Source organism: Microtus oregoni, unplaced genomic scaffold (assembly GCF_018167655.1).
Source record: "Microtus oregoni isolate MIOR12 unplaced genomic scaffold, Mior012 000090F_ref0000504, whole genome shotgun sequence".
NCBI classification, from domain to species: domain Eukaryota; kingdom Metazoa; phylum Chordata; class Mammalia; order Rodentia; family Cricetidae; genus Microtus; species Microtus oregoni.
In genome coordinates this window covers 1871480-1896504 of record NW_024544599.1, presented here as the reverse complement: position 1 = coordinate 1896504, position 25025 = coordinate 1871480, and the positions used below count along the sequence as shown (strand labels likewise).

Sequence of the window (25025 nt, the reverse complement as noted above, 5' to 3'; positions counted from 1 at the left end):
ATGTTATATATATATAAATGTTAATATATATATATGAATGAATGTCTATGTATATGGATACAGTCGGCCGTGAATATTCTAAGGCTCAGCTACCACAGATTCATTCCATCTCACTGAAGAATAGGGAGAGACGCCTCCCAGCCGAACTTGAGAATATCAGGGAAATGGGATCCCTCTAAAAAGAGAAACACTGAATGCTCCTGTGCCTGAACCTGACATAGAGACCAATGTGACCAACAGGAACCCATAGTGTGGTCAGCGCGTGGGACAGCAAATGTGGGCATTCCACAAAAACATGGCAAGTCCCATAACATAACCCAAGCATTAGCAGGCAGGCAGGTAGGAAGTGGGCACGAGGTAAGATGAGCAACCGGCTTTTAAGCAGGGTGCAATGCAGATTCCAGGCTCCCACTGCAAGCACATTAGAATTCTTAGGCTGGGCTGTGAAAGGAGAGCTTGGGCTTAGAGAATGACAAACAAAAATCAATGTTACAAAAGGAAAACATCCGACCTGAGCCTCCTCATGCACTTGGCTGGAAGTTTTTAAAATCAATACAGACACACAAATTCTCCACGTGAGAGTCCAACTTTCTCTCCCTCATTCTTTATCTGATGGTGCGGTGCCTGTCTCTCCCAGCCACACCGTTCTGTTTCCTATTCCAGTTGCTCCCCACCTTCTGGGAAGCATGCCTTATCTTTCCCTCCCAACTTGTTGCATAGTTTGTGAAGCTGTCCTTGGCATACCCTGGTACATCCTTGCTCCTCTCTTCAAAGCTCCCCAAATGTCCCCTGTAGCACCCTGCTGCACGTCCACTTTGCCCCATCGCTGGGCTCCTTGGACCTCATGCTCTGTGTTTCTCCAGTCCTCCTCCTGTCTTGTCCAGTTGCTCACTAGTTTCTGCCCCCTGTGCGCACTCAGGCTGCTGAGAGCAAAGCTTCTGGCAGCCCCACAGCATTTTCCTTCTCATTCTGGTCCTGTAGTCTGATGCCTACATTTGATACCACTCTCCCATATTGCTGAATTTCAGCAACAGAATCCACCCTTTCATCTCGTGTGGTTTGGGCTAGAAAGCCCCTCGAAGCAGTCTGCTGGTTTCCCTGCCAAGATAAACCCAAGAAGGATAATGGCCTTTGGGATAGAGGGGTAGGTGTCATGTGGTGTGAACCTCCGAGAAATATAGACTCTTTTATTCTAGATTATTGTAAATTATTTCTTGCTTAAACAAATGAACAAAAAACCCTAGTTAACTCTTCTATTACATTTGATTTTTAAGGACTCTCTGGAGGAAAAATTGCTTGAGTGCCCCCCTTTTTGTGGTAATGAGGTGTATTAGTTACACTTTTTTGACAGAATTCGTGACAAAGCTGTAATATATTGAGGGAAGGGTGTGTTCTGGCTCACAGTTTGAAGGTACAGTCCGTCATAGTAGGGAAGGCATGGTGGCAGGAGCTTGAGGTGGCTGGTCGCATTGCGTCTAGTCAGCAAGTAGATGAACACTGCAGCATGTACTCTGTCATGGACCCTCGTCAGTGGAATGGGGCTGCCCTGCAGTAGGATGCTTCTTCACTCCTCAGTTATTCCAGCCTAGAAACCCTCTGACACATGGCCCACAGCGTTGTCTCTCATGCGATTCTGGATCCTGCCGGTCAGTTACAAAAAAATAAAAAAAAAAAAAAGGAAAAACTTATCCATCAACTCAGCTAGAAGTTAGCAACTATGTATCATACTCATGCCTGTGAAGAACTTTAATACTTCATTTTATTTATTTAAAAAATGGTATAATCTTATTTCCCTGTGTTCATTTTTACGTTGTTTAGTGTTTTAGTAATGATAACATCTTTTAGATTCGGACGTTTTGCTGTTGATGTGTGCAGCAGCTGTGGGAGAAGAAATAGGGAGCTCTTCCGTTCTTAGCCCTAGTGCCTAGGGAGGGTGAGCAGGGGGTGGCAGCTGAGAAGGGTGTGGGGGACCCAGGACCTGTAGTGGGTGGAAAAGAGGCTCCTCTCTTCCTGGACGGGAGGTGGAATAGCATGGTTGGCTCGGCGGTTTTCATGCTCTTGAGTTTCTGTTTTACATTGGTTTATGAGGCATATGTGCTAGGGAGCCCCATCCCCTTGGCCTGACAACCACCATTTTCATCAGTGCCGTTGTGCCCACTTCTAAGGTCAGTATACTGTTGGTTTTTGCTCAGAGAAGGAAGGACTGGGCGAAAAGAAATCATTGCATTCTCACCTGAGATTTTGACAGCTCCCATCCTGTTCCCCCCTGCTATTTGTATACAGTTCTGTCCTAATTGTGCATGGCCTTTGGAGGTGCTAGAGTATAGTATAAAGGGTGAAAAGCTAAACAAAGGAGGGCGGGTACTCTGTGCAGCTGTAAGGAAGTTATCATCCGTCATAGGGGAGACTTTGAAGTGGTGTGGCAGCTTTGGGATCACCCATACGCCTATAAGCAGCCCTTCGCGTACATTTTGTAAATAAGCCAGATAAACTCATTGGTTCCCCAAGATGTCTTTTGATGGGCTAGCATGTTGGTTTGTGCTGGAGGATAGACATTGGTTTGCAGTTCCCCAGAGAAAGAGTTCCTGTGCAATGGTCCTGTTATGCCCTACTGTTATGTTCTGGAATGACTCAGTTTATTTTCCAGGGGTAAGTTTAGTTTTTGTTGGGTTATTGAAGGGGAGGAGAGTAAAATGAAAGATCCTGCCCTCACTTTTCTTGTAAGGATAGGATTTCAGAAAACACCCCTTACCATTGTATGAGTTCTTTTTGAGATCTGTAGCTTTCATTGTTGAAATCACCACAGTTGAGTCAGCTCATGCACGGGGCCACTAGGGTTCTTTAGAGAAAGAGGAACTGTAGGATGCAGATGGAGAGAGGGAAGGAAGGATAGAAATGATGTTACAGCAGTTGGCTCATTTGGATATAGAGTCTATAAGGAGTGCAATCCAGTGTGCATACTGGAGAGACAGGGGATTCTCTTGTGCGATTCGTCCCAAAGTCAGGGCTCTAGAAGCTGAGCATCAGGTACGGGGGTCAGCAGTGTGGGCGAAAGTCCCAGCCTGGATCTAGAAGTATCAGGCACACTGATATCCCACCACCAGAGAAATAATGTTTCCCTGGACACCTGTAGTCCCGTAGTGGACACAGAACATTCATCACCTGAAAGGATCGAATGGTTTTTCTTCTCAAATTGGTTTGGGAGTTACCTTGAGCTGCGGGGGCTTAGGGAGCATAAGGTGTGTTTGGAGCTCCTTGGTTTTAGAACCTCAGCATCCTTGGCTGATTTCCAGGTTCTAGAGATCTCTGACATCGTGATACTTGTTGGGTAGTAGCTACTGTGTTCGGCACTTCCCAAGCAGCAGATTCCAAGAGGGAGCATCCCTGTTTTACAGGTGCCCTGGCTGAGGCCTGGACACAGAAATTCCTCCTCCCCAGTTTCAAAGGCTGCAGGTTGCAAAGCCTGGCTTTTGGGCCTTCTCTGTAACTTCAGGCCAACAGTTCTGACTATTGCTGTACCATAAAAGCGACCATTTACCAGCAGGGTTGGGTGTAAGCCTGTATAGTGGTTGACAAAGAGACCGGTGTACTGAATGGGTAGGTGTGGGTTCCTTAGAGATGGCTGACTGATGGGAAGACAGGAGCTGAGAGACTGCCCTTAACACTTAGGTCCTAACGACAGTTGAAGGGAAAAAGTTTATTATCCCATTTTGCTCTCCTGGCAGTAGCTGTGGGAATGACCAGGACAATTCTGCTTTGGTAGAGCTCTGTTATCTGCATTCTGAGACTCTTGGGATCACAAATGACTCCTCAAACACAGCTGCCTTGCACACCTGGGACAACTAAGACCATCAGAGGGGGGCAAGCTGCCCCTTGTCTTCTTCCGATGCAGAGCCAGCTTTTGTCACTCCACCTAAGTTTTCAGGGAGGTTCAGCCTTCCCATGGTTCTGAGCTCCAAGATCCCTGTTTAATAATGACACAAGAAAGGAGGAAGTGGAGGAAATAACAGCAGACTGGTTTCAGGGAATTCGCACCGGCTTTGCCAAGTGTGGATGGTGGCCCTTAGCTCATTACAACTACGCCGGTCTTCACTTCCCACCTAACAGGGAAGTGAGGTTGTGAGCTATATTTTCCTTAAGAGCTCTTTAAATGCCAGGTTTCTATGAATTTCCATAGCTCACAAAACCAAATCAAACCTGACAAGATCACTGAGGTGTTTTTTAAAGGCATAGACATTAATGAAGCCCCAGTAGTTTTATTAGAAGGGATGGATTCGTTCCATCATTAGATGGTATTCACACAGTAAGCGCGGGGGCTGTCTTGGCAGAGGCAGCCAGGGAAAACTGGGCAGGGTGGGGGTGCTGTGATTGGCGTCTGGCCTGCCTGGTTCCTTCCCTGTCTTTATTCACTGCTCTTAGCTGCTCTAATTGCCCCTCACTTGCCAGTTGAGACCTGCCCTCCTTCCCTTGGGCTAATCCCCACATCAGGACCTTGAACTCTGCTTCTCTGTTAACTGGATCTCTTTCCTGTCTCAGGGTTCCCGTCTTTAAGACTTGAGTACTTGCGAAGCCTGTTTAGTATATGAACCCTGATATATCCCTGTTTCTTCCTTTGCCACAAGAACACAGATTTTTAAGTTCCAGCTCCATGAGTAGCCCAGGCTGCTTGTTTCAGTTTCTGAGCTCTTGGTGAATGTGTGGGCATCCATCAGTATAGGAATCACAGGCATTTTTGTTAGGTAGTAAATGCCCGCCCCCCCCAGTTCCCACAGGAATTCTCCTGACTCCGCCTCCTTAGCACTGGCCTTACTCTGGCTGTGTCACATCTCACACTTGCCTCAAAAGTGTTTATCCAATTGTGCTTTCTCTCAGACCCTCAAAAGATGATTCCCCTTCCTCCTTCCCTCTTTTTTTTTTTTTAAACCAGTGTAGTTATTTATGCTCTGTACAGAGTAGTGAGCTCTATCGTGGTCCAAATATTGATTCCCGATAGGGTTCTTCAATTGGTGGAGTGCTTGCCCAGCACGCAGAAGGTCCTGGGTTCAGTTTCCAGCGGTGCGTGTATCTGCTATGATTGTGCCTGCCTGTGATTCCAGCATTTGGGAAAAAGGGATGGATCAGAGATTCGAGGTCATCCTCTGCTTTGTAGTACTGAGCTCTCTGCCAGCTTGGGATGTGTGATGTCTCAGAAAACAAAACGGGGCAAACTAAACCCCAAAAGACAAAAATAGCAACCCCTCCTCAAAAATAAAACAAACAACAAACAAACAAAAAACAACAGCCCAGTTCGAATCAGTCCTCTTTTCTCATGTAGTCTTTCCTAAAGACTCTGATTAGGAGTGACTCTAATCAGCAATCGCAGATCTTTGGGAACCGCATTGGGGGAACCTAAATGAGAAAGAATGACACGCAAGCCATCAGAAACAAGGCTAACTATAACATAATTTTACTGACTGGGCCAGGTCCTGTGGGATGTACGGGAGTGTTGGAGTTACTGTCACAGTTCCCTAATGGGGTCGTTATTATGGGGAGGCCTGGTTCGTGCCTGAGGAAGGAAAAGGTTCCCAGGTCACCCAGCCACCAAGATGTGGAACCCAGTTTGAGCTCAGGCAGTTGGCATCCGGAGCCTCTTAGGAGTGACAGGACAGACTGACCTTCAGCAGTGTGAGCTGAGTCTGTGAGGTGACCCTGTAGCTCTCAGAGTCCAGTGTGAGGCTGGCAAGTGGTGATCCCTGCGCCTACGTCGATGAGTACGCAGTACTTTATTTGACTGCTTTTTAGCAGGTTTTGGCCCTATCGCCCCTAGATCTGTCCTCGGAAGATGTCTGTAGCTTCGCTCTTGTTCTCCTCCTCTCTTTTCGTCATTCCCATTCATTTCGTAGCTCATGTGTGTTTGTCAGAGGAGCTTCCCCTGATCTGTCACTTGGTTTCCTTAAAGCTACTTCTTTTACAATGCATTTTCATTATTTTTATTTACGTATATGGGTGTGAGTCTGGAGTGTGAGCTTGTGCCCATGGGTGCTGGGAACTGTCTTCTATCCTCTTCAAGAACAGTGAACGTTCATATTCTCAACTGCTGAGCTGTCTTTCCTTCCTTCCTTTATCCAGGACAAACAAGATGAGTAATCGCTCCTTTCTTATTTACTTTCAAAATAATGAATTGGCTCTATTTATAGTTTTTAATCTTTTACTCATAGAAATGTCTTACTAGCTAATAATTAAAAATAATTCTGTAAATTAAAAATGAAATGATTATTTGCTTAGAATTTAGTATTTTGACTATATGATCCCCCCTCTGCCTGTGTGTGTGTGTGTGTGTGTGCGCGCGCGCGTGCGTGCGTGTGTGTGTGTGAATGTGTGAATGTGAATTCAGGAACTTGTGTCATGGCATATGTGCGGAGGTCAGAGGGCAGCCTTGGGTTTGGGTCTGTACCTTTTTCCTTGTTTGAGAGGATTGCTTCATTGTTCACCCCTGCATACAGACTAGCTGGCTGTGGGCTTCCAGGGAGTCAGTCTCCCATCTCTTCCTCCAATATTCTGTATGAGGGCTGGGATTATTGATGTGTGCCACCACAACTGCCTTCATGCAGACACTGGGGATTTGAACTCAGGACCTCAGGCTTGCATGGTAAGTACCTTATCCACCAAGCCTCTCCCCAGACCTGTCTTTAGTCTCCTAACAAAACAAGTCACAATAGTGACAAACAAGTCACAAAAGCTCTGCCAACAGCTGGTAGTAGTTTGTGGCAGTTTCATTTAGGACAAAGTGTGTAAGTCGTGTCCTTTGCAGTTGAATGATAGAGCATGTGCTTTTTAGCAGGTTCCTACATTTAAGCGCACATCCAAATCCCCAGGGAGGCTTGTTCAATAGATTCCAAGGCTCTGCCTTTCAGGTGCTGATGCTTCATCCCATTGCTGGAGTAGCTCAAGGTACAAAAGGGTTGGGAATCTCTATCTTTGACAGAGACAGTCTTGCATGCATCAGGATGTAGTATTTGGGACTAACAAGGCACTGAGGATCTCCCACAGTGTTGATGGTGATGATGTTTGCTCTTGAGACAGGTCTTTACTCTGTAGAGCAGGCTGGCCTGGAACTCCCTGTGTACCTCAGGCTAGCCTTCTGATCCTGTTGTATCAGCCATGAGCTGTTTGTTATTCCTTTCTTAGTTTTTGTTCATCAGACAAAACAGGGTTAGACTGTGTTATGTTGCTAGTGACACATTTACAATATAGGTGTGGTATTAGGTATGGATTTAGACAAAGATCTGTGAAAGATCTTTCTGAGATACATAGGAATTTGATTGTGGCCTGGATATGAAAATAGACTGAGCTGGAAAGGTGGAGTCGGTAGCAGAAATCTCTGGCATCCCAGGTAGCTGCAATCGGATCTGTGTCTATGGAGCCCACGCCCGCCTGAGTATGTAGTAGACAGTGTCAGGGCTTTGTAAAGTCGTGAACCTAGCTGTCTGTACATAAGAATTGTAGCCTACTTTTCTTATTCTTCATGTACACAGCCACTGCCACTGTAATAAAAATTACTTAAAAACCAACCACTCTTCAGTGAGAATTGTCACTTATCATTCAAGATGGTCTCTTCATCTTAGCTAGATCTTACTGTCTGTGTTTTTTTATATTATTTTTCTCCAGGAGATTTTTTTTTCATCAGCCAGGACATTACTGTTTTGCTGATTTGGTTGTGTACCCCTGCCCACTAGTATTATAAACTTCGTGAAGACTGGAATTTTATTTTGATTTCTTCCCCCCAGCATCTCTAATGATTTCAAGCATGTAGTCGACACTCAATAAATCTTCATCACCAAGTACCTGAATGAGGAAAAATCGATGTGCATGTATATTGAGTTCTCTGAGGGAGCTGTGGGTTTCAGTCATGTTTAAAAACTATTGTATGAAACTGTTTTGTAACAAACCAAAAAGCCCTTGAGATGAGTTAGCTTAAATAAAGTTTGCTTCTACAAGGTTACTTCTGTAGGGAAGTTTCTAGAACTGGAGGGTCAGCACCAGGCGCTGAAAATGGTTTAGTATAGGCACTCTCTTCACCCACTCACCCCCAGCATGTGTACAGCTTATCTCTGTAGCCATTGAGGAGGAATCCACCACAGAAACAGCCTGACTGGCTTGTTTTGCCATTTGTCTTAGGTGCTGCAGCTTTCAGCCTTCTCACTGATAGGAAGTTCATCTGCTCTGATTGGCCAAATGCTAAGTTGCTTGGTCAGTGGTGTGTGTACTCTTTAGTTAGAGTTTCTTTTCAGGTCAGGGTGGGTTCTGTAGGTACTGAGGCTGTTTTGGGCTAAGCTTTAATCCTCCACTAGATAGCATTTAGCATCCTCTTCCCTGGCTCTGAGTCTGTGATTGAAGATCTGCTTCTATCCCATATTCATTCCCACTCATTCATCCATCCCTCACCTGCCCCCTTTCTCCTGACTTTTACTCTGCATCTTTCCCTCCTTCTCCTCCCTCTGAATAGAACGAGGCTAAAGAAAACGAGAGGACAAAGGCTGGATGCATATGGCTTTTTCCTTCTGATAGGCCTTTTCACAGGAAGCTAATTTTGTGTCCCTGTGTTTGCTCCACACACACCAATGCCTTTTGCTTGGTTACTACTCTGAAGCCGCAGTGTGGGACGAGCCTTGGAGGGAATTTGTGTGTGTAGTGAGGCTTCTTGGCAGCTTTTGTTTCCTGCGAGCTATACATTCTCAAGAGTGAGGGCAAACACATTCTTGTTCTTCCTGTTGTACAGCTGGGGAGTGCAGAAGGGGGTTTTTACACTTGAAATGGACTTGATGATCAGAACTTCAGTTGGGGAAATTTTACCTTCTCTCCTTCCAAAAAGGAAACGGCATTCTTCTTTTCATTCACTGGTGAGTTAAAGAGAAAGTGTTTATGACCTCTGTTAAAATGAGAGCAGAGACTCTACTCATGATCGTTTTGATGGATGGTAGTTGGGCCGAGACCCTGGGCTCAACTTCTAATATAATACTGGCGAATGGGGGTGGCTTGTGAAGGAGTTTGGGGTAGAGGGTCATTGGATGGAAAATTACTAAGTGGAGACATGAAGGGAGAGACTGTTGCAAAACTGACCTAACAGGATTCTTCCAGGTGATCTGCTGTCAGGAGGGAAGGCAGGGAAATGAGAAATTCCATCAGATAGCAAGAGAAGGGGTAGGGGTTCTAACTTAACGTAATCATTGTTAAAGGGGACTCCATGCCACAGAGCCAAAGGTTGAGGCCTTCTGAAGAGGAGGGTCTTGAGTCACCCAACTAGAGTTTGGTTGAGGAGAGCATCTGTGGGGGGTTTTATAAAGAAAATCTTGCTGCTGTTTCTATGTTTTGAGCTTGTCACTCAAAACTTGTGAAATTAAAAAAAATACTGTAAAATTTATTATCCATCTCTTGCGTCTTTGTTAAATTTTAAAGGACTTGGCACTTGTGCTGGTTTGGTGAACCCTGCTGTAGAGTTTCAGGACGGCTCTCGTGAGTCCGACCAGCTCTACAGCCAATAGGAAGTGTAAGGCTAAGTGTGGCTCTTGTGTACATTGTCCTGGGAATGTGGGCACTAGGAAAGCACGCTTGTCTTCTGTGGCCTTCTAAGTTCCCCTCCTCCTGAACATTGCAGCTGAACCCTGTGAGTACAGCTGCCTGTGCCACTTCAGTGGCTGCCCCTTCTCCTCACCCTTGTGAGAGCCCTGAATCTTCTATGCCTTTGCTGCCCTGGCCTTCTGTGGCGGTTCTACCTGATACAGGACCCATCCACTCCCTGCCTGCACTTCTGACCCGCAGAGCTGGGAACTGTTGGTGGCAACCTTTGCTGGGCTACAAGGATCTTGCTCTTCGGGCTCTCCCAGAACTTCCTACCTTCTGGAGTCGGGGAGGGCGTGACCTAGGGTATATAGTTCAGAAATGTGTTCTCCTAATACTCTTATTTTCAGTCATCTTTGAAAGTCTATATTCCTGTTGGACCAGCTTCTCATAGTGCTTAATACCCGGGCTGTGTGTATGTGTGTGTGTGTTTATTTATCAGTCCTTGAGGTCTGCTTTTCTATCCTTGGTGTCACCCAGCCCAGAGCAATTGCTAAGATATATTCTGAGCTAATGAGTAATCGATATATCATCAAAATTTTCAGCTGAAAAAACAAAGCTCTGAGTTCTTAAGAACCTCAGTGTAGCCCCAGTGGAAAGCTTTCTGTTTGATTAAAATGCCAAATAAACGTGCTTTTATTGTATTCATAAATATCATGTTTCTAGCATTCTCTCTGATGTGCCGACACCTTGAAGAATAGTGTCCTTTGCTCAAGGAGCTAATGTGTTTGTAAGACATGATGGAGTGTTGTTTAATAAACAGTTTTTCATTTTTAGACATTGTTGAAAGATATCTAGTATGGCGTTAAAAACCTTTTAGATTTTCTTTATCAACTAAAATTTGTGTAACTATGTAAACTCACTCATAAAACACTCACAGTGTTTAATGCTAAGGCTGAAAAATATGTTTTTTACCTTTTATTTATGAAATTGTTAAATAAAGCATTGAAAGCAAATGAGGAAAAAACAGACCTTAATGTATTATTTTAAGTGTTGGATCTCTGAGAAAAATGCCTGGGAACTTGAAAGGTTATTTAATGAGCCATTTGGAGAGTCAGGGTTTACTGTGTACCCAGGTGATGTTGGTTATGTTCGTATGGTTATTAGAGGCACCTTTTAATCTTCAGACTCTGTAATCATGTGTTCCGTGCTGTCTTTGACTTGCTGTCTCATTTTACGTAATTGTTCACTTTGGGCAGATTGAAGTTAAGTGTTCTGTACGGCTTTGAGAACGTTGCTAAGTCCTGCAGGCTGCTCTGTAAAATACATTTCTTGGATATGTAGTGAGCGGGCTGCTTGTTCGTCCCGGCCACCACTCAGAACCAAAATAATCACACAGAAGCTGTATTAATTAATTTTTTTGGCTAACTTTTATATATTAATTTAACCCATTTCTATTAATCTTTGTATCGCCACATGGCTGTGGCTTACCGAGAAATATTTCAGAGTCTATTTCCATCAGGACTGCCTGCCTTCTCTCTGTCTCTGCCTCCTTTCTCCCAGCATTCAGTTTAGTTTTCCCCACCTACCTCTATTCCCTGTGCAGGCCCAAGACAGTTTCTTTATTAACCAATAATATTCCACATCATGGATAAGTAAACCTGAGATGGCCAGCTTAAGAACTTTGGGTGTCCTCTGTTTGGGTTGGTAGGGGTTTCTGAGAGCGCTTGGTCAAAGAGTTCATTGGCAGGCTGCTGAGCTGCACTTTTGTTCTGTCTCTGGCTATCTTGTCAGTGGTAGTAGGGCCTGTGTGTACACTCTACAACCCTTAGTTGTTACAGCGTACAAGACTACCCTAAAACTGGGAAAGATGAGCCTCGACAGTGGTGAAGGCTGGTGTGACTAAGCAGGTGTAGCAGACCTCATGGAAGGCAACATGGTAGCCTTGTCCAGTTGGCAGCTATCAGTGGGCACTGCAGAATGGAAACTCCTCCTGCTAGGCTGGCTGTTGTCTGGATGTTGTGATGTGCTTGAAACTTCTGAAGTAGTACTAACGGTCTGCTTTAAGGGCCATGCCACATGTTTGCTTATATGCTCGCTAACAACTTTCATTTTCTTTCCTCAGTACCTAGAATAGTTTACAGAACGATGAAGCCAGATCTTGGTATTAAGGTTCAAACCTTAATAATAGGTTGTGTGCCAGAGTTTGCCTTCTGTCGTGGTGTTACCTGCTCAGTAACTGTTGGGGTCAAGGCTGGGACTGTAAGCAGGACCCTAAACAAGATATTTGTTAGTGCACAGTCAGGAAACAGTGTCACATTGTTCTCCTCAGCTGGTCATGTGATCCACTTTGGTGATGGGGTAGCTCCCAGCACCGTACCCATGGTACAGAGTGAGTAAATTCTTATATTCAGAGACACCATATTGGTTCATATTGTTGCCATAGAATTTTTGGACCTTAACTTTGGTCCACATGGCAATCTTGTGATTAAAGTAATAATTCTGTTAAGAAAAAGATGTTCGAAATTTCCTTTTTTTTTCCCCGCCCATTGTTCTCTCTCACTTCTGTCCTGTCCAAAATCCTGTTGAATATGATAGCAGAAACTCAAACAGGGCTGAAAAATGGGAGAGGTGCTCCTGTGGCCCTGGAGCGCTGGGGACTCTGGAGTCAATACAGCGGATGGATGAGATTGATGGGAAGACTCCAGAGCAGGGGACTTGCCACCCAAGAGAGAATGTGCCGACTGACTAGAAAAATGAATTTTCTCAACAGCATCCTGGAAGAGCCCCAAGAACTGCAGCTATAGGGAGTGGCAGCAGAAATGGGTAATGTGAGTGCCCAGCCAGGAACTAATGACCTTGAAACAGATGCTCTGTTAGCTGAACCGCTGAGCCTGGAGGAGGAGATGGTGATCTGAGTTTGCCTCAGCTACAGGACCATTTTGCTTGGCCTCTGACTGTCTGGTGATTTGCCAAGGCTGAACAGAACGGGAGACTGCAGCAGGAAGCCGTTGAGCCCCACAGCTTTTGTCTCCGCCCTCAAAATTACTAGACTTCTCAAACTTGGCTTACGGGGAGGTTTGCTGTCTCCGTCTACCCTCATTTTCATATATGCTAATGAAACCCTTCTGCTGCCCCTCAGTATTGATCAGTCCAGCAAACAACCAGAAAGGGTTGTGAGAGCCAGCCATGATAATCTAAGTCTGGGCACAAAGGTAGTTCTTTACTTCCTCTAACCATTATCACCTGGGACTCTGGCCATCGATAAATTTCGATAAATTTAAATGGAGTTTCAATAGTTTTCCCTGACCTGGCAGACCCAGATTACTGGACTCCCACCCAAGAACAGACCATTCAAAGGAAATTCCTGGCATTTCAAGCACTGTAAATAGAAACACCTGCCAGCACTTCACCAGGACACCCCTGGACAAATGTCAGCCAATCAGGGGTCCTGAACCTCAGAGACCCCCTACCTTTACTACTATAAAAACCCAATTCTAATTGAGCTCGGGCTCTCCGGATATTCCAATATGTTGGACTTGGCGGAGAGACCGAGTTTGCAAACTTGATTAAAATAAAGGCTCTTTGATTTTACATATGGGACTTGGTCTCCTTTGTTGGTTTTCGTGGGGACCCACAGATTTTGGCGTAACAGGGTCATTAGACATTTGAGAAAAAAAATCAACACTGTGAGCCAGCAACGAAGCAGTCTTTTGGAAGCATTGGTGAAATGTTAACACGGGAGAATTCTAGTTTGTATTTCAGATCCAAAAGAATAGCAGCTCCACAGGGCAAGACTAGTTCGTGGGAAAGGATGAGAAGGGAGTTCTGAGTAGTTAGTCGTGGGATTGAGACGTGAAGGAGCCCGTTCTGGGGTCAGCGGATGGGCTGAAGGGCGGAAGAGAAGCAGTCAGGATGTGGAAAATTAGTGGTCTGGAAAATTGAGCAGAGGATTTATTTGCAAATTCAAAGCAGAAGGATTAAGATGGAAGTTGTGCAGCCGGAGTAAGAACTGGAGGGCGGGGCTAAGGAGTGAGTATCAGCTAAGGCTGAGACAGAATCGCAGACGCCCTGGGGGCTGGAGAGATTATTTATTTCCCTCAAAAGCTGGCTTCTCTAAATAGGGAGGTTTCTCTCTCCACACCACAATGGTGCCACATCTTTAGCATCTCTGCCAACCCCCATCCCTCTCATCCAGGGTCCCAAGTCACAACCATCCAGGGTTTGCATAGATCATTTTAACACTCGCCTTCCCAGCTGTGGTTTAGAAATAGCTTAGACGAGCTCAGGTTCAGGAGCACAGGGTTTGGGTAGAAGGTGCTTAAAAGTTTTAATCCAGTATTACCTGGCTTTTCTCTTACGTTTTACCATTTTTTTATCAGTGCTTTCTTGTTCTTTTGTTTTAAATGAATGCCTGTTACTTTAATTATTGTGGCATACACTGCTTGTGTCATTAATTCTGAAGATTCCAAAATGGCATTTTAGTTTGCTTTTTGAGTGGGAGTGTCTGTGTGTCCCAGTGGTGTATACTTGTGATCCATGATGCGCTTGTGGAAGTCAGAGGAAAACCTGTTTATTCCACTGTACATGTAACAGGGATTTCAGTAATGAGTTTTGTTTGTTTGTTTGTTTCTTCGAGATAGGGTTTTTTTCTGTGTAACAGCCTTAATTTTCCTGGAACTTACTTTGTAGACCAGGCTGGCCCTAAACTCACAGAGATTCACTTGCCTCTGCCTTCGGAGTGGTGAATTAAAGGCATGCACCACCATGCCCAGCTAAAAACGAGTTTGTAAGAGTATCTTCAGTCGTGAAAATATGAAATACAATTTCGCTGGCTCTGAAGTGTTTTTAAAAGTTTGTTTAGTTTATCAACCTTCCTGCTCCTCATTCCTCCCACACCCTCAGTCGAATCTTGTTTCTAGAAACATCAGTATTTCTTTGATAGCACGATTAGATGACAGCTTAAGAAAGCTGTGGCTTCGTAGTTTTTTGTGGCATAGGAATGGATTCACCCAGCCTGTCTGACTTGCGAAATTCTGAGCGTGGTGTCGTTCGTTCTCACTCACACCGACTGTCCTGCCTTCTGTTGTACAACTTCTAACTTCAGTGCTGCTTCGTAATGGGACCTTGATGTATAAACATAAAACCATAGTTAAAGATCCAGACTTAAAATTCAACCCCAGATTGTCCGTGGGCCCACAACAGCACTTCCTGATGAACTCATGGCGTCTTCCTTCCCTAGCAGCTGGAGATGTCTCTCTCCTAATGTTAGGAGGGCACCAGCGTGGACAGGCATCGTAGGATACTGGAGCAACAGAAGAAGACAGCCACACATTATCAGGTAGATTTTCAGAAAATTCCCCAGAGCTTCCCAGAGGAAGGAGAGAGGGGTCTAGATTTATACTTCTCTGTACCACTAGAGGCCAGTAAATTACCTATTTTGTGTCTTGTGGTCCTCAGGGAAGGATCCGTGAACAGAGAAACTTAAACCTAGCCATATTTTCATTTCATTTATTATGGAACAGCTGTTGTGAGCACCTTGCCATGGGAGCCTTCTGGGAACCGCAGGCCAGGATGGAGGTTGAAGTACAAGATGATTTACTGGGGAAAATGACTGAAAAAGAAAAATGAAGGAAAACAGGAGGTGGTGAGGGTCCAAGTTGAGCTTATCTGAAAGCAGAGGCAAGAAGGACGCAGGGTAGGAGACACCTTTGCCTCCCTACTGCTATGATCTGGTTTTTTTTTTTTTCATTAAAAAAAAAGTTTATAGAGAGGAAAATAAACTCCGTCAATTCAATCCATATATTTGAAATGCGATTTGTTGAATGCTGACTTGGAAACTATGATCTGGTTTTGACTGGCCCAGCACAAGTTGTCAGTGTGGCGACGGCCCAGGGGACATTGTGTGCTGGGCAGATGGCTGGAATTCTATGCTATGGTTCTCAGCCCACGGACTGGGCACTGCTTACGGAATGAGCACCTTCAGAAAACTGAAAAGGAGAAAGATTCTCTCCAGGCTTGCAGCTGGACCCTATCTGCCAACAGCTACCCTGCTGGATGACTTAGTGAGAGCGGACACATGCGGCACCGAAGTGGCCGCAGATGACATGTTCTGTACTGGTGATGGCGTTAGCATCTGATCTCAGCTGGTGGGTAGGATCGTCAGTGTGAGCGAACCACCCAGAGCCTAACTAGTCACACAGATTTTTATTGTTTTGGAGGCTTTGGTATGATCTTTGTCCTGAGGTTTTCAGGAAGGATGAGGAAATCCACTTGAGGGGTAGATGTTCTCCAGTGTGGCTGTCTTTCTGTCTGTGAGATTTACCAGTAATGGTCAAACAAGAAAAAATACACGCGCCGTATAGATCTTACCGTGGCTGCAGTTTACGAGTTGTATAATGGCAAACCAAAACATACGGTAACCTGGAACACCTTTCTGCAGAAATGAATGGATGAATTCATCTCATCGAGTGGACCCATTGGTGATCAAATGGCTCAGTTGGGTATAATGGGCTCTGGACTAGATAGAGTGTTGAGCAATGTTGGGCTTAAGGTTTCCTCAGCAGAAAAACAAACTAGCAAACAAACAACCCTCAGCAGAAAACAAATAAGCAAACAAACCAAGACCAAAACAGCAACAACAACAACAAAAAAAAAACCCCAAAGCTCTGCCATTCATTTCTAAGGAGTTTCATTCCTGACTTTAGCTAAGGGCAGTTGGCCATAAAGGTTTTGGGTGTATGCCATAAGAGATAAATGACTCACCGGGCTCTAAGCCTGCTTTCCTTTCTTTACACTATGGGAAAGGTTGTAGGAAGGGCATACGTTATTCTACACAATAAACTTGATGAGTATCAATTTGTACTATACCTTGTATTACAAGAGTAAATTAGACTTGTCAATGCGTGGAGGCTTACTGTGTGAATATATGCCTTACCCTCCCCACTGCCTCCAAACGCTTTTGCATTAGGTGACCTTGCACATGCGCTCCTCTTGGCTGTTCCTCCCAAGCGCTTGGATTGCAGGCTTGTCCCACCCTGTCTAGTTTAGGTGGTCTAGGACTTTGTGAGTGATAGACAAGCATTCTGTCAAGTAACCTACATCCCGAGCTCCTGTGCCTTGATCCCTGTGACTCTCGAGGGAGTTTTATCTCCTTGAATCTGCAATACTTGATTGTCAATACTAATTTGGTAGGCAGGTAAAAAAGAGCCCATTATTGGTAATATTACATAACATAGTAATATTTAGCCATTAGCTTTTACAATAATTTTGCCATATTCATATAGTTATGTGACATGTAGCATGTCATATATTTTACCTAAGTGCATGCATCTGTGTAGGATGGGTTTTCTAAGAAGCAAAGTGTTTTCATTGGTACGTTTCCCTGCCACAGTGGTTTGGTTGATGCATTGTAAAAATGTGAGTGATTGTTTCCTCCATAATAGGTTATATTTTCTCATGGTAATAAGTGCTGTATAGTATCTTGATTAAGTCTATATTTTCTTCTGATTCAGGATGCACATTCGCCAATAAAGTCATGATCTTTTGTGGTTTTCTTTTTTTTTTTCTGTTTTAAGGAGACATGGGTCCTTTTAAGGAGGCATTTGTCCTTGACCTCCTGGCCTCACATGATCAATCATTTTTTTCTACAACCACCTCATAAATGCGGCTTGAGGATCTGTTATATGTTATGTGTTTGCTCTCGTTTTTACATGTACCAAGTTGCCTGTTCAGTCTTTGCTCATTTTTCTGTTATGGATTCTCTGATTTGCACTGTGATTTCATCTTCCTGTGGCCCTGTCTGCATTTTCTTGTCTAATGAAACCTCTCACTAGATTTGGGCCTGCTGTTATCCTGAATGGTCTTATTTCTAGGTCCTTAATTACATCTACATAAATATATCCTCACTTTGGTCCTAAGAGGTCCTTTTCCAGATAACAGGGAAACCTGTCTGCCATCCCATTCTATCTGTCCTAGCTTCATTTCTGGTGCTGGGATGAAACACTCTGACAAAAGCAATTTAGAGGAAGAAGGGTCTTGCTGCAATGTATACTTCCGGGTTAGAGTTCTATTGTCACAGCGAAGTCAAGGTAGGAACTTCAAGTAGCTAGAGAAGAACAGAGAAAAGGGTGTGCATGCTCGCTTGTGCTCATCTTGCTTGATTCATCCACTCTCATCCAGGTCAGGATGCTCAGTGGGCAGGGTCTTCCCTAAAGACACGCCCACAGCCCAACCTCACTGAGATGCTCTTCTCATGTGATTCTGAGTTGGGTCAAGTTGACGATTAAAACTAAGCAAGACGACCCCCATTCAGTGCGCTTCCCTAACCCCATTGGATTGCGAACCTGGATTTCCCTGCTAGCAGCCAGCATCCCACACTATGTTCCTGAGGTCTGTAGTGCTCTGGAAGTGTGTTTGCAAGTTCCTTTCGCAAAGGAAATTATATTGTGACTACTCTTGCCTTGCAGGGAACGGTTCCCATTGATAACATTCAGGGTCTGATCCATTTTATGTCTAATAGTAGCAATCGTCTGAGGACATCTAATCCCTATCATTCCATCTGCTTTTTATTTAAAATCTGTCTGGTTCTTCTTTTATACCCGAGTGTAGATGATCTAGGGCGCTAACTTGGCCTTGTGCGCAGCGACAGTGGCTATCAGACTCTTCCATCTAGTTTCTGAACTGAAGAGGTGGACGCTGAACAACATTCTGCTCATTGTCTGTAGATTGTGTCTTGTTCACATCATTGATGTAGAACGGGAATAGGTCTATAGAAGCTCTATAACTCTGGCCAAGTTTGAAATTTCAAAGGCGTCAGCGAAAAATATTGATTATGAATGGGTTTTAGGTGCATTGTGATATATGATATTAAGCACCTGCTGGTTCCACAGCCCCCCATTCCAAAATTGAGTATAAAAGCTGTCTGCAGAGTAGATTTATTCTTTCCGATCCTGTTTTCCTGCACAAAATCCTTAAACACATCCAGTAATGTGTAGACGGAATATATTAACTCGAGGTTGTAAACTATATTTTAAGGTTACAGTTATAACTTTTTAAGTGTGATGAAATGTCTTCCTTTTTACTTTCCTCAATAAAACCTATCATTTATTGCAGTAAAGCCTTTATGACTGAGGAAATGACAATCCCATTGCTGAAGCTATTCCACATCACGAGCAGAGCCAGTCAGTGCCCACCAGTTCTGGGCAAGTTTCTTCCATATCTCGGTATCTTTCTTCACTCAGAAATGGCATCTAGATCTGGGTGGAGTGTGTATTTTCCCCCTTATTTTTGGGTTAATGCTTACATATTCTTAGCCATGGTCAAACTTAGCAGCTTTGCCTAGTAGAACATAAATCAGTATAGAAAATAAAAGAAGCAGGAGGGATTTCGGTAATCATTTTGACTTAATATCTGCTTTTTTAGTGTTAAGGATATCGAAGGCTATTAGAGAGAGAAGTGACTGGCACAGCCCCAGTCATCTTGGTAGAGTTTCGGTTAATGCCTGGGCTCCGAACCTGATTGTTCTCTCTACTTCTTTTGGTGCATGTTAAGGTCACAATGTCAGTCACTGTATGAGCATTGCTTGATCCAAACAAACAAACAAATAAATAAACGGGACTCTGAATCTCAAAGCACTCAGCATTTCTTTTAGCTTTTATTTCTGAGACTATACATATACTCAAAATTATCTCAGTTTACAGCAAAAAATACTTAAGATTCATTCGTACATTTACCGAGGGAGAGTAAGAAACCCTGAATGTAAGAGTCTCCATGTAGATGTTTCAGAATTTCTACTATTGAGTATAAATAGTCACAGAGAAGAGAGTGATAGCCTTGTCACTGAGATACTAACCATGTGCCCATGCATGCCTTCTGGGTCTTTGCTGTTTTTCTTGTTTGTGGCTACATCTAGATTCTTTTCTGTCTGTGGTATTAAGTTTGTTGCTTGCTCTTAATTGATGTGATCATTTCCTTGCCCTCAGGTGGCAGCTTTACTGGATGTGTAAATTGCTTTGTTGAGTTGTATTTGTCCCCTGCTCTTGGCCCTTTGGTAGCCCTAAGCCTTTGTTCGTTATATGCGTCACAATCAGATCATGGTGTCAGGGTCAGGATGCACTTGGTCTTGTGCTCTATGCTATTTTTGGTGACCGTGGGCTGAGACTCTGGATGTCCAGTGATAAAGATTGGGGTTCTTGCTCTGAACTATCTGGTTGTTCATTAGTCTCCACGTCTACACATAAAGACTCTTTTGCCTATTGCAAAGGGTGTTCCTGAGAGGCAACACCATGTGAGGTGCAGTTTTCAGCCCTAAATGACAGTTGTGTGGCTTCGGCCAACTTTGTTGCATGTTGAGGAATGTGGGCGGAGAAGACATTGCTTGGGTTCAAATCTGGCTGATGGAGCTGAAATGTGACTCCACAGTTAAGAGTACTCACGCAGAGGACCTGAGTTCGGTTCCCAGCACCAGTTTCGGGGTTTACACTGCCTGTGAACTGTAGCTCCATGGTAGCCGACTCCTGGCCTCCGAGGGCATGCAGGGTATACACATGGACACAATTCTGCATAGAAGTGTAACTAAATCTCCAAGATCTGATTGCTGATTGCTAACGTCCTCTGGCAGTTTACCTAGTTGTTGTTGTTCTTCTTTTTTCCCCCCCTGAGATTGGTTTTCTCTGTGTAACAGCCCTAAGCTGTCCTGGAACTCATTTTTTTTTTTAAATTTTTTTTAAATTATAGTTAATTAATTTATTTATTATGTATACAATATTCCATGTGGTTGCTGGGAATTGAACTCAGGACCTTTGGACGAGCATGCAATGCTCTTAACCACTGAGCCATCTCTCCAGCCCAATTTATTTATTATGTATACAATGTTCCGTCTGTGTGTATGCCTGCAGGCCAGAAGAGGGCACCAGACCTCATTACAGATGGTTGTGAGCCACCATGTGGTTGCTTTGAATTGAACTCAGGACCTTTGGAAGAGCAGGCAATGCTCTTAACCGCTGAGCTATCTCTCCAGCCCCTGTCCTGGAACTATTGTAGACCAGGCTGGTCTCGAACTCCCAGAGATCTGCCTGGCTCTGCCTCCCGAGTGCTGGGATTAAAGGTGTGCAGTGCCACACCGCTGCCAGGCAGCTTGCTGAGTTCTTGACTTGAATTTTTCATTTTCTCCCCATCTTGATTTCATCACCCTCTTGAACCAGATACTGTAGCATGTTCAGTTTGTTTCTGGACACCGATGTTCAGGTGCTGAACACTGTAGAAAATTCCAGACTACTAAAGGAAGGAGCATTTATGGGGAGGTCTGTCAGGGACACTGCCCATCTGTGGCTCTTTGAAAGCAGGTTTTTGTTTTTATTTCGTCTTTTAGTGAACAATCTCGTGGCATGTGAGGTTAGCCATGATGGCGTAGCCACTGGGACAGTGAGTGCCAAGGCAAAGCAGGCATTCACTCACACACATAGATAGTACATCTGCATACCTTCAAACTACAGGTGAGATCCAGCATGTTCAGCATGGGTTTTCTAATATATTTCTTTGTAAGATAGGTAATTTTGGGGTCTCTTGGCGTGTTTTCTCTTAGGTTTTTAAGTTCCTAATTTGACCAACTTTACCCTATATTGATAATATCGTTTTTGTCTGTTCAGTTTTCTCCCGCTTTTCATTTTCACCGAAGTGTGGCAAGATTGACTTAAGATGGGACAAGATCTGGAAGCTTTTTTGGGAGAGAACGTACCTTGTTCCCAACTGCCTAAGAAATTCTGGTTAACGAAGTCTGAGAATTTCTTCTACTACATCTAATCAAAATGAGCTCAGTTCCTCTTGATACTGATGGCGTGTGCTTAGACAAGTCATGTATTTATTTATTTATTTATTTTTTCTTGTCATTTTTAGGATTCTGAGCAACAACAAGATATCTGAGCTGAAGAATGGTTCGTTTTCTGGGTTAAGTCTCCTCGAAAGATTGTGAGTATTCTCTCATGGTCGTTTCTTATTTTATGTAATTAATGTATTTTCATTGTAAGCCTGCCGAAGGAACTCCCAACAATTTTTTTCTTTTAAATTTCCCAACATTTTATTATGCAGAAGTTCAGGAAGTGACATTTCAAGGAGAAGCAATCACATAGTCCGAGGTCAGCACGCTTTCTGGGACTAGCCAGACAGTAATTCCAGTTCGCCTCTGTGGGCTCTCCGTTGGGTCACAGTGTCCGCACTGTGCCCGTGAAGTGGTAAAGCAATCTAGACAGCAGTGAGTTAGTACTTACTGATGTGTTGTACACGACAGCACGGGGGTAATGAAGGAGCTCGTGTGGATCTCTTCCAATAAAGCTGTTTCCTAGACAAGCCGTGGACCACAGTCTGCTGACCACTTGCTGGCTGAACAGGGGTGATGGTTTCAAACGGTGCCTCCTAACACGACGTGTGTCTTCTAAGTAAAACAGAGTACAAGTGTATCAAGGGGGATTGCTTAAGTAAACTGGTGTTTCCATCAGTATCTTGGAACATGGTCATGTGTTCTTAGAAGTTTTCTCATGAAAACAGTCACTCATTTTGGTGGATTTGGGGGAATGGATATGCTGTTTGCTTGTGTTCTGAATGCTGTTCAAGGATCCTGTTTAAAACTGACCTGGTACACACTCGTTTACAATAAAACTTTAAAGTACATAAGGGAGCCACACCGTGCATGCACAGTTCTTTCTGGGAAGTTAAAGTCTAGCCTTATTTTCTCAATTCTTTTTGCTCTTCCTGATATTATTACCTTCTCTTCCCAGCTTTCTCTTCCCCATTCATCCAGTGGCTTCCACAGTCAAACTCCCATGGCTTTTGATTGCTTAGGTTGCTAAGGTTGCTTCAGTGTATACCATCTAGAGTTCTGTGTCCTTTTGTTCATGACTTTGTTCTTTTCATTTTACTATGTTATAATTATCAGCATCCATAATATGCAGCATTACATATACATAAGTATATGCATACTTTATACTTTATGCATACGTGTACAAGCATGTGAATATCCAGGGACACACCAAACACACACACACACACACACACACACACACACACACACACCCATAAAATCTTTCTTGGCCCTTCAGGACTTATAGTGCTTACATTCTTCTTCTACTGTTTCTGTTGACATATTCCTGGCATAGTCCTCACAGTCCATGAGTCTTGAGGATGCTGGCTGCATCCTCAGTTCCAGACCTGACTGTGCCAACTCGTCCTTCGTACACATTCTGTGGTTGTTTTAGCAATGGGTGTTTGGATAAGTTTGGCTGAGTGGAGATGTGCCTGGGGTTTGAGGGAAGGAATTTCCTTACTGTCAGGAGGAATGAAGGAACCTGCGCTTGCTAGGACCCAGGGCGTCAGAGAGCGGGGGGGGGGGGGGGGGGGTGAGGAGTGACTTTCAGCTGTGGGGAGACAGCACTGAATCCACAGCAGTCGGTATTAGAATGGAGAATGCAACATCTTCCCATCGACCCTTCTTCCTTGGAAAACAGTGTTGTTGGCAGATATCCAGCATGAAGCACAATGCGAGGCATTTAGTATTTGCTGAGCTGATAATTGGAGAAATTCATGTTATTAAAGGAAGGGATACAGGCCCTTGCGGTTTTTCGGTGGTGTCTGTTGTATAGAGAAACACTCTGCTTGGCTTCATGTGGTTGTTTATGTGCACCATTAACAACGTAGTCACCACGGCTAGTCCTCTGTGCTGCACTGTGATGGATGCCTTTTATCCACATCATTTTAACTTCCTTTGTCTTTGACTGTATTTTCTGCCTTTTGTTGATAATAAATCTTTATACATAGTTGAAACAAGTTGAGTTGCCATTGTGGGTATTAAGATGAGTTAAATGTTTTAACCAGGGGCCTATTTATACCTGAATCCCAAAATACCATCATGCTTTTGTGAGGGAAAAAAAAAATACACGTATACACAAGCCAGACTCTAGGGAAACTCTTAAGTTTCCTACTGATCAGTGTGATTCATTCCCAATTCTGAAGTCAATGTTGTGTGTTACTTTGGGATCACTGGAATAACTTGTCATCTGGTTTCAGCTGACGCCAGAGTCTCTCTAGCCCCTAACTGAATAGGGGCTTTGGAGAAAGAGCTCTTGGTTTCTAAGGAGATACAAGAATACAGTGCTTGTTCCTTGGTTCTTTTTCTTGTAGTTGTGCCCAGAGGAATTTGGGTACCGGGGATACCACGTCATGAATGAGGAACATGCATTTCCCTGTGGGGGATGGTGGCTCTGAGAGGTGTATGGAGCCAGCCACATCTGCTCGGCTTCTCCATTTCCTTTAATGTGCGATGATAATTTTATTATTATTACTACATTTGAGACGGGGACTTAGTTTGTAGTCCTGGCCTTGAACTTGGCCAGGAGCCCGCTGCCTTCTGAGTGCTGGGATGACAAGTGTGCACTGCCTTACCCAGCTGAGGTGAGGCTTGGGCTGCTTGCATTTAAAGGTACCTCATTCCTTATTTTATGTATTCATTCCTAAAGACGCCAGTGCTTTCACCTTCTGGTTGCCATGGTAAAACACCATGATCAAGGCAGCCTAGAGAAGAGTTTCTTTAGGTCGCTGGTTCCATATGGATAAGAGTCGGCTGTGACTGAGAAGCTTGGCAGCCAGAGGACAGCATAGCCCCTGGAACAGGAAGCTGACAGCTCACATCTACAACTGTAAGCATGGAGCAGAGGGGACAGCCTGGAAGTTGGTCTCAAAGCACTCCTCTGATGTCATAGTTCTTCAGCGATTCAGCAAAGCCACACTACCTAACTCCCCCTCCACACACGCGCGCGCACACACACACACACACACACACACACACACACCAGTACCACCAACTGAGGATCGAGTGCTCAAATGTCTATGGAGGACATTTCTCATTCAGGCCACTGCGGTGATTCTTCTGTTGCTGCCGAGGAGAGAGTCGAGAGATTTCTTTTGGCTTACAGTCCCAGAGGATACTGTTCACTGAGGCAGGGACATCATGGTAGCTAGGACAGGCTGAGAGGCAGGGACAGCTGCTGGAGGCTGTGTGAGCTGAGCTTGTCCGTGGTCAGTCACATGGTGATGGCAGACAGAAAGATCCATCTGCAGCAGACTGGCTGTAACCCTGAAAGGCCAGTTGTGAATGACACATCTCAGCCAGCTATGCCCCACCCCGTAGAGGGCTTCTGCAGCCTCTCCAAACAGTGTCACTAGCTGGGGATCAAGTGTCCACACACACAAGGGAGGACATTCCCTCATGAGACTAGGCATTTAACACAGGCATTCAGGTTTGTAAGAACATGTCCTGGGCTTCTTTTTAGTAGGTTTGTGGGGGGGAGGGGAGTTAGCCCTGAATCCTGAAGTTGGACCACTGTGTACTATGTACTAGACACACTTTGCATTGTTGGGAAGAGAAATACTAAATGAGGGGGTCTGACTATAAATATCCTTTGGCAGTGTCTGATTAATATGGCTATTATTAAATATTA

General features: G+C 44.3%; 1 protein-coding gene across 1 annotated transcript in view; it reads left to right on the top strand.

Moving 5' to 3' along the window:
• Positions 1-25025, top strand: part of Adgra3 (adhesion G protein-coupled receptor A3) — a 103094-nt gene that overhangs the window by 10277 nt on the left and 67792 nt on the right. The window contains exon 2 of the mRNA XM_041643773.1: positions 21433-21504. Within this exon, the coding sequence (XP_041499707.1) occupies positions 21433-21504 (72 nt within the window). The remainder of the gene's footprint in view (positions 1-21432; positions 21505-25025) is intronic.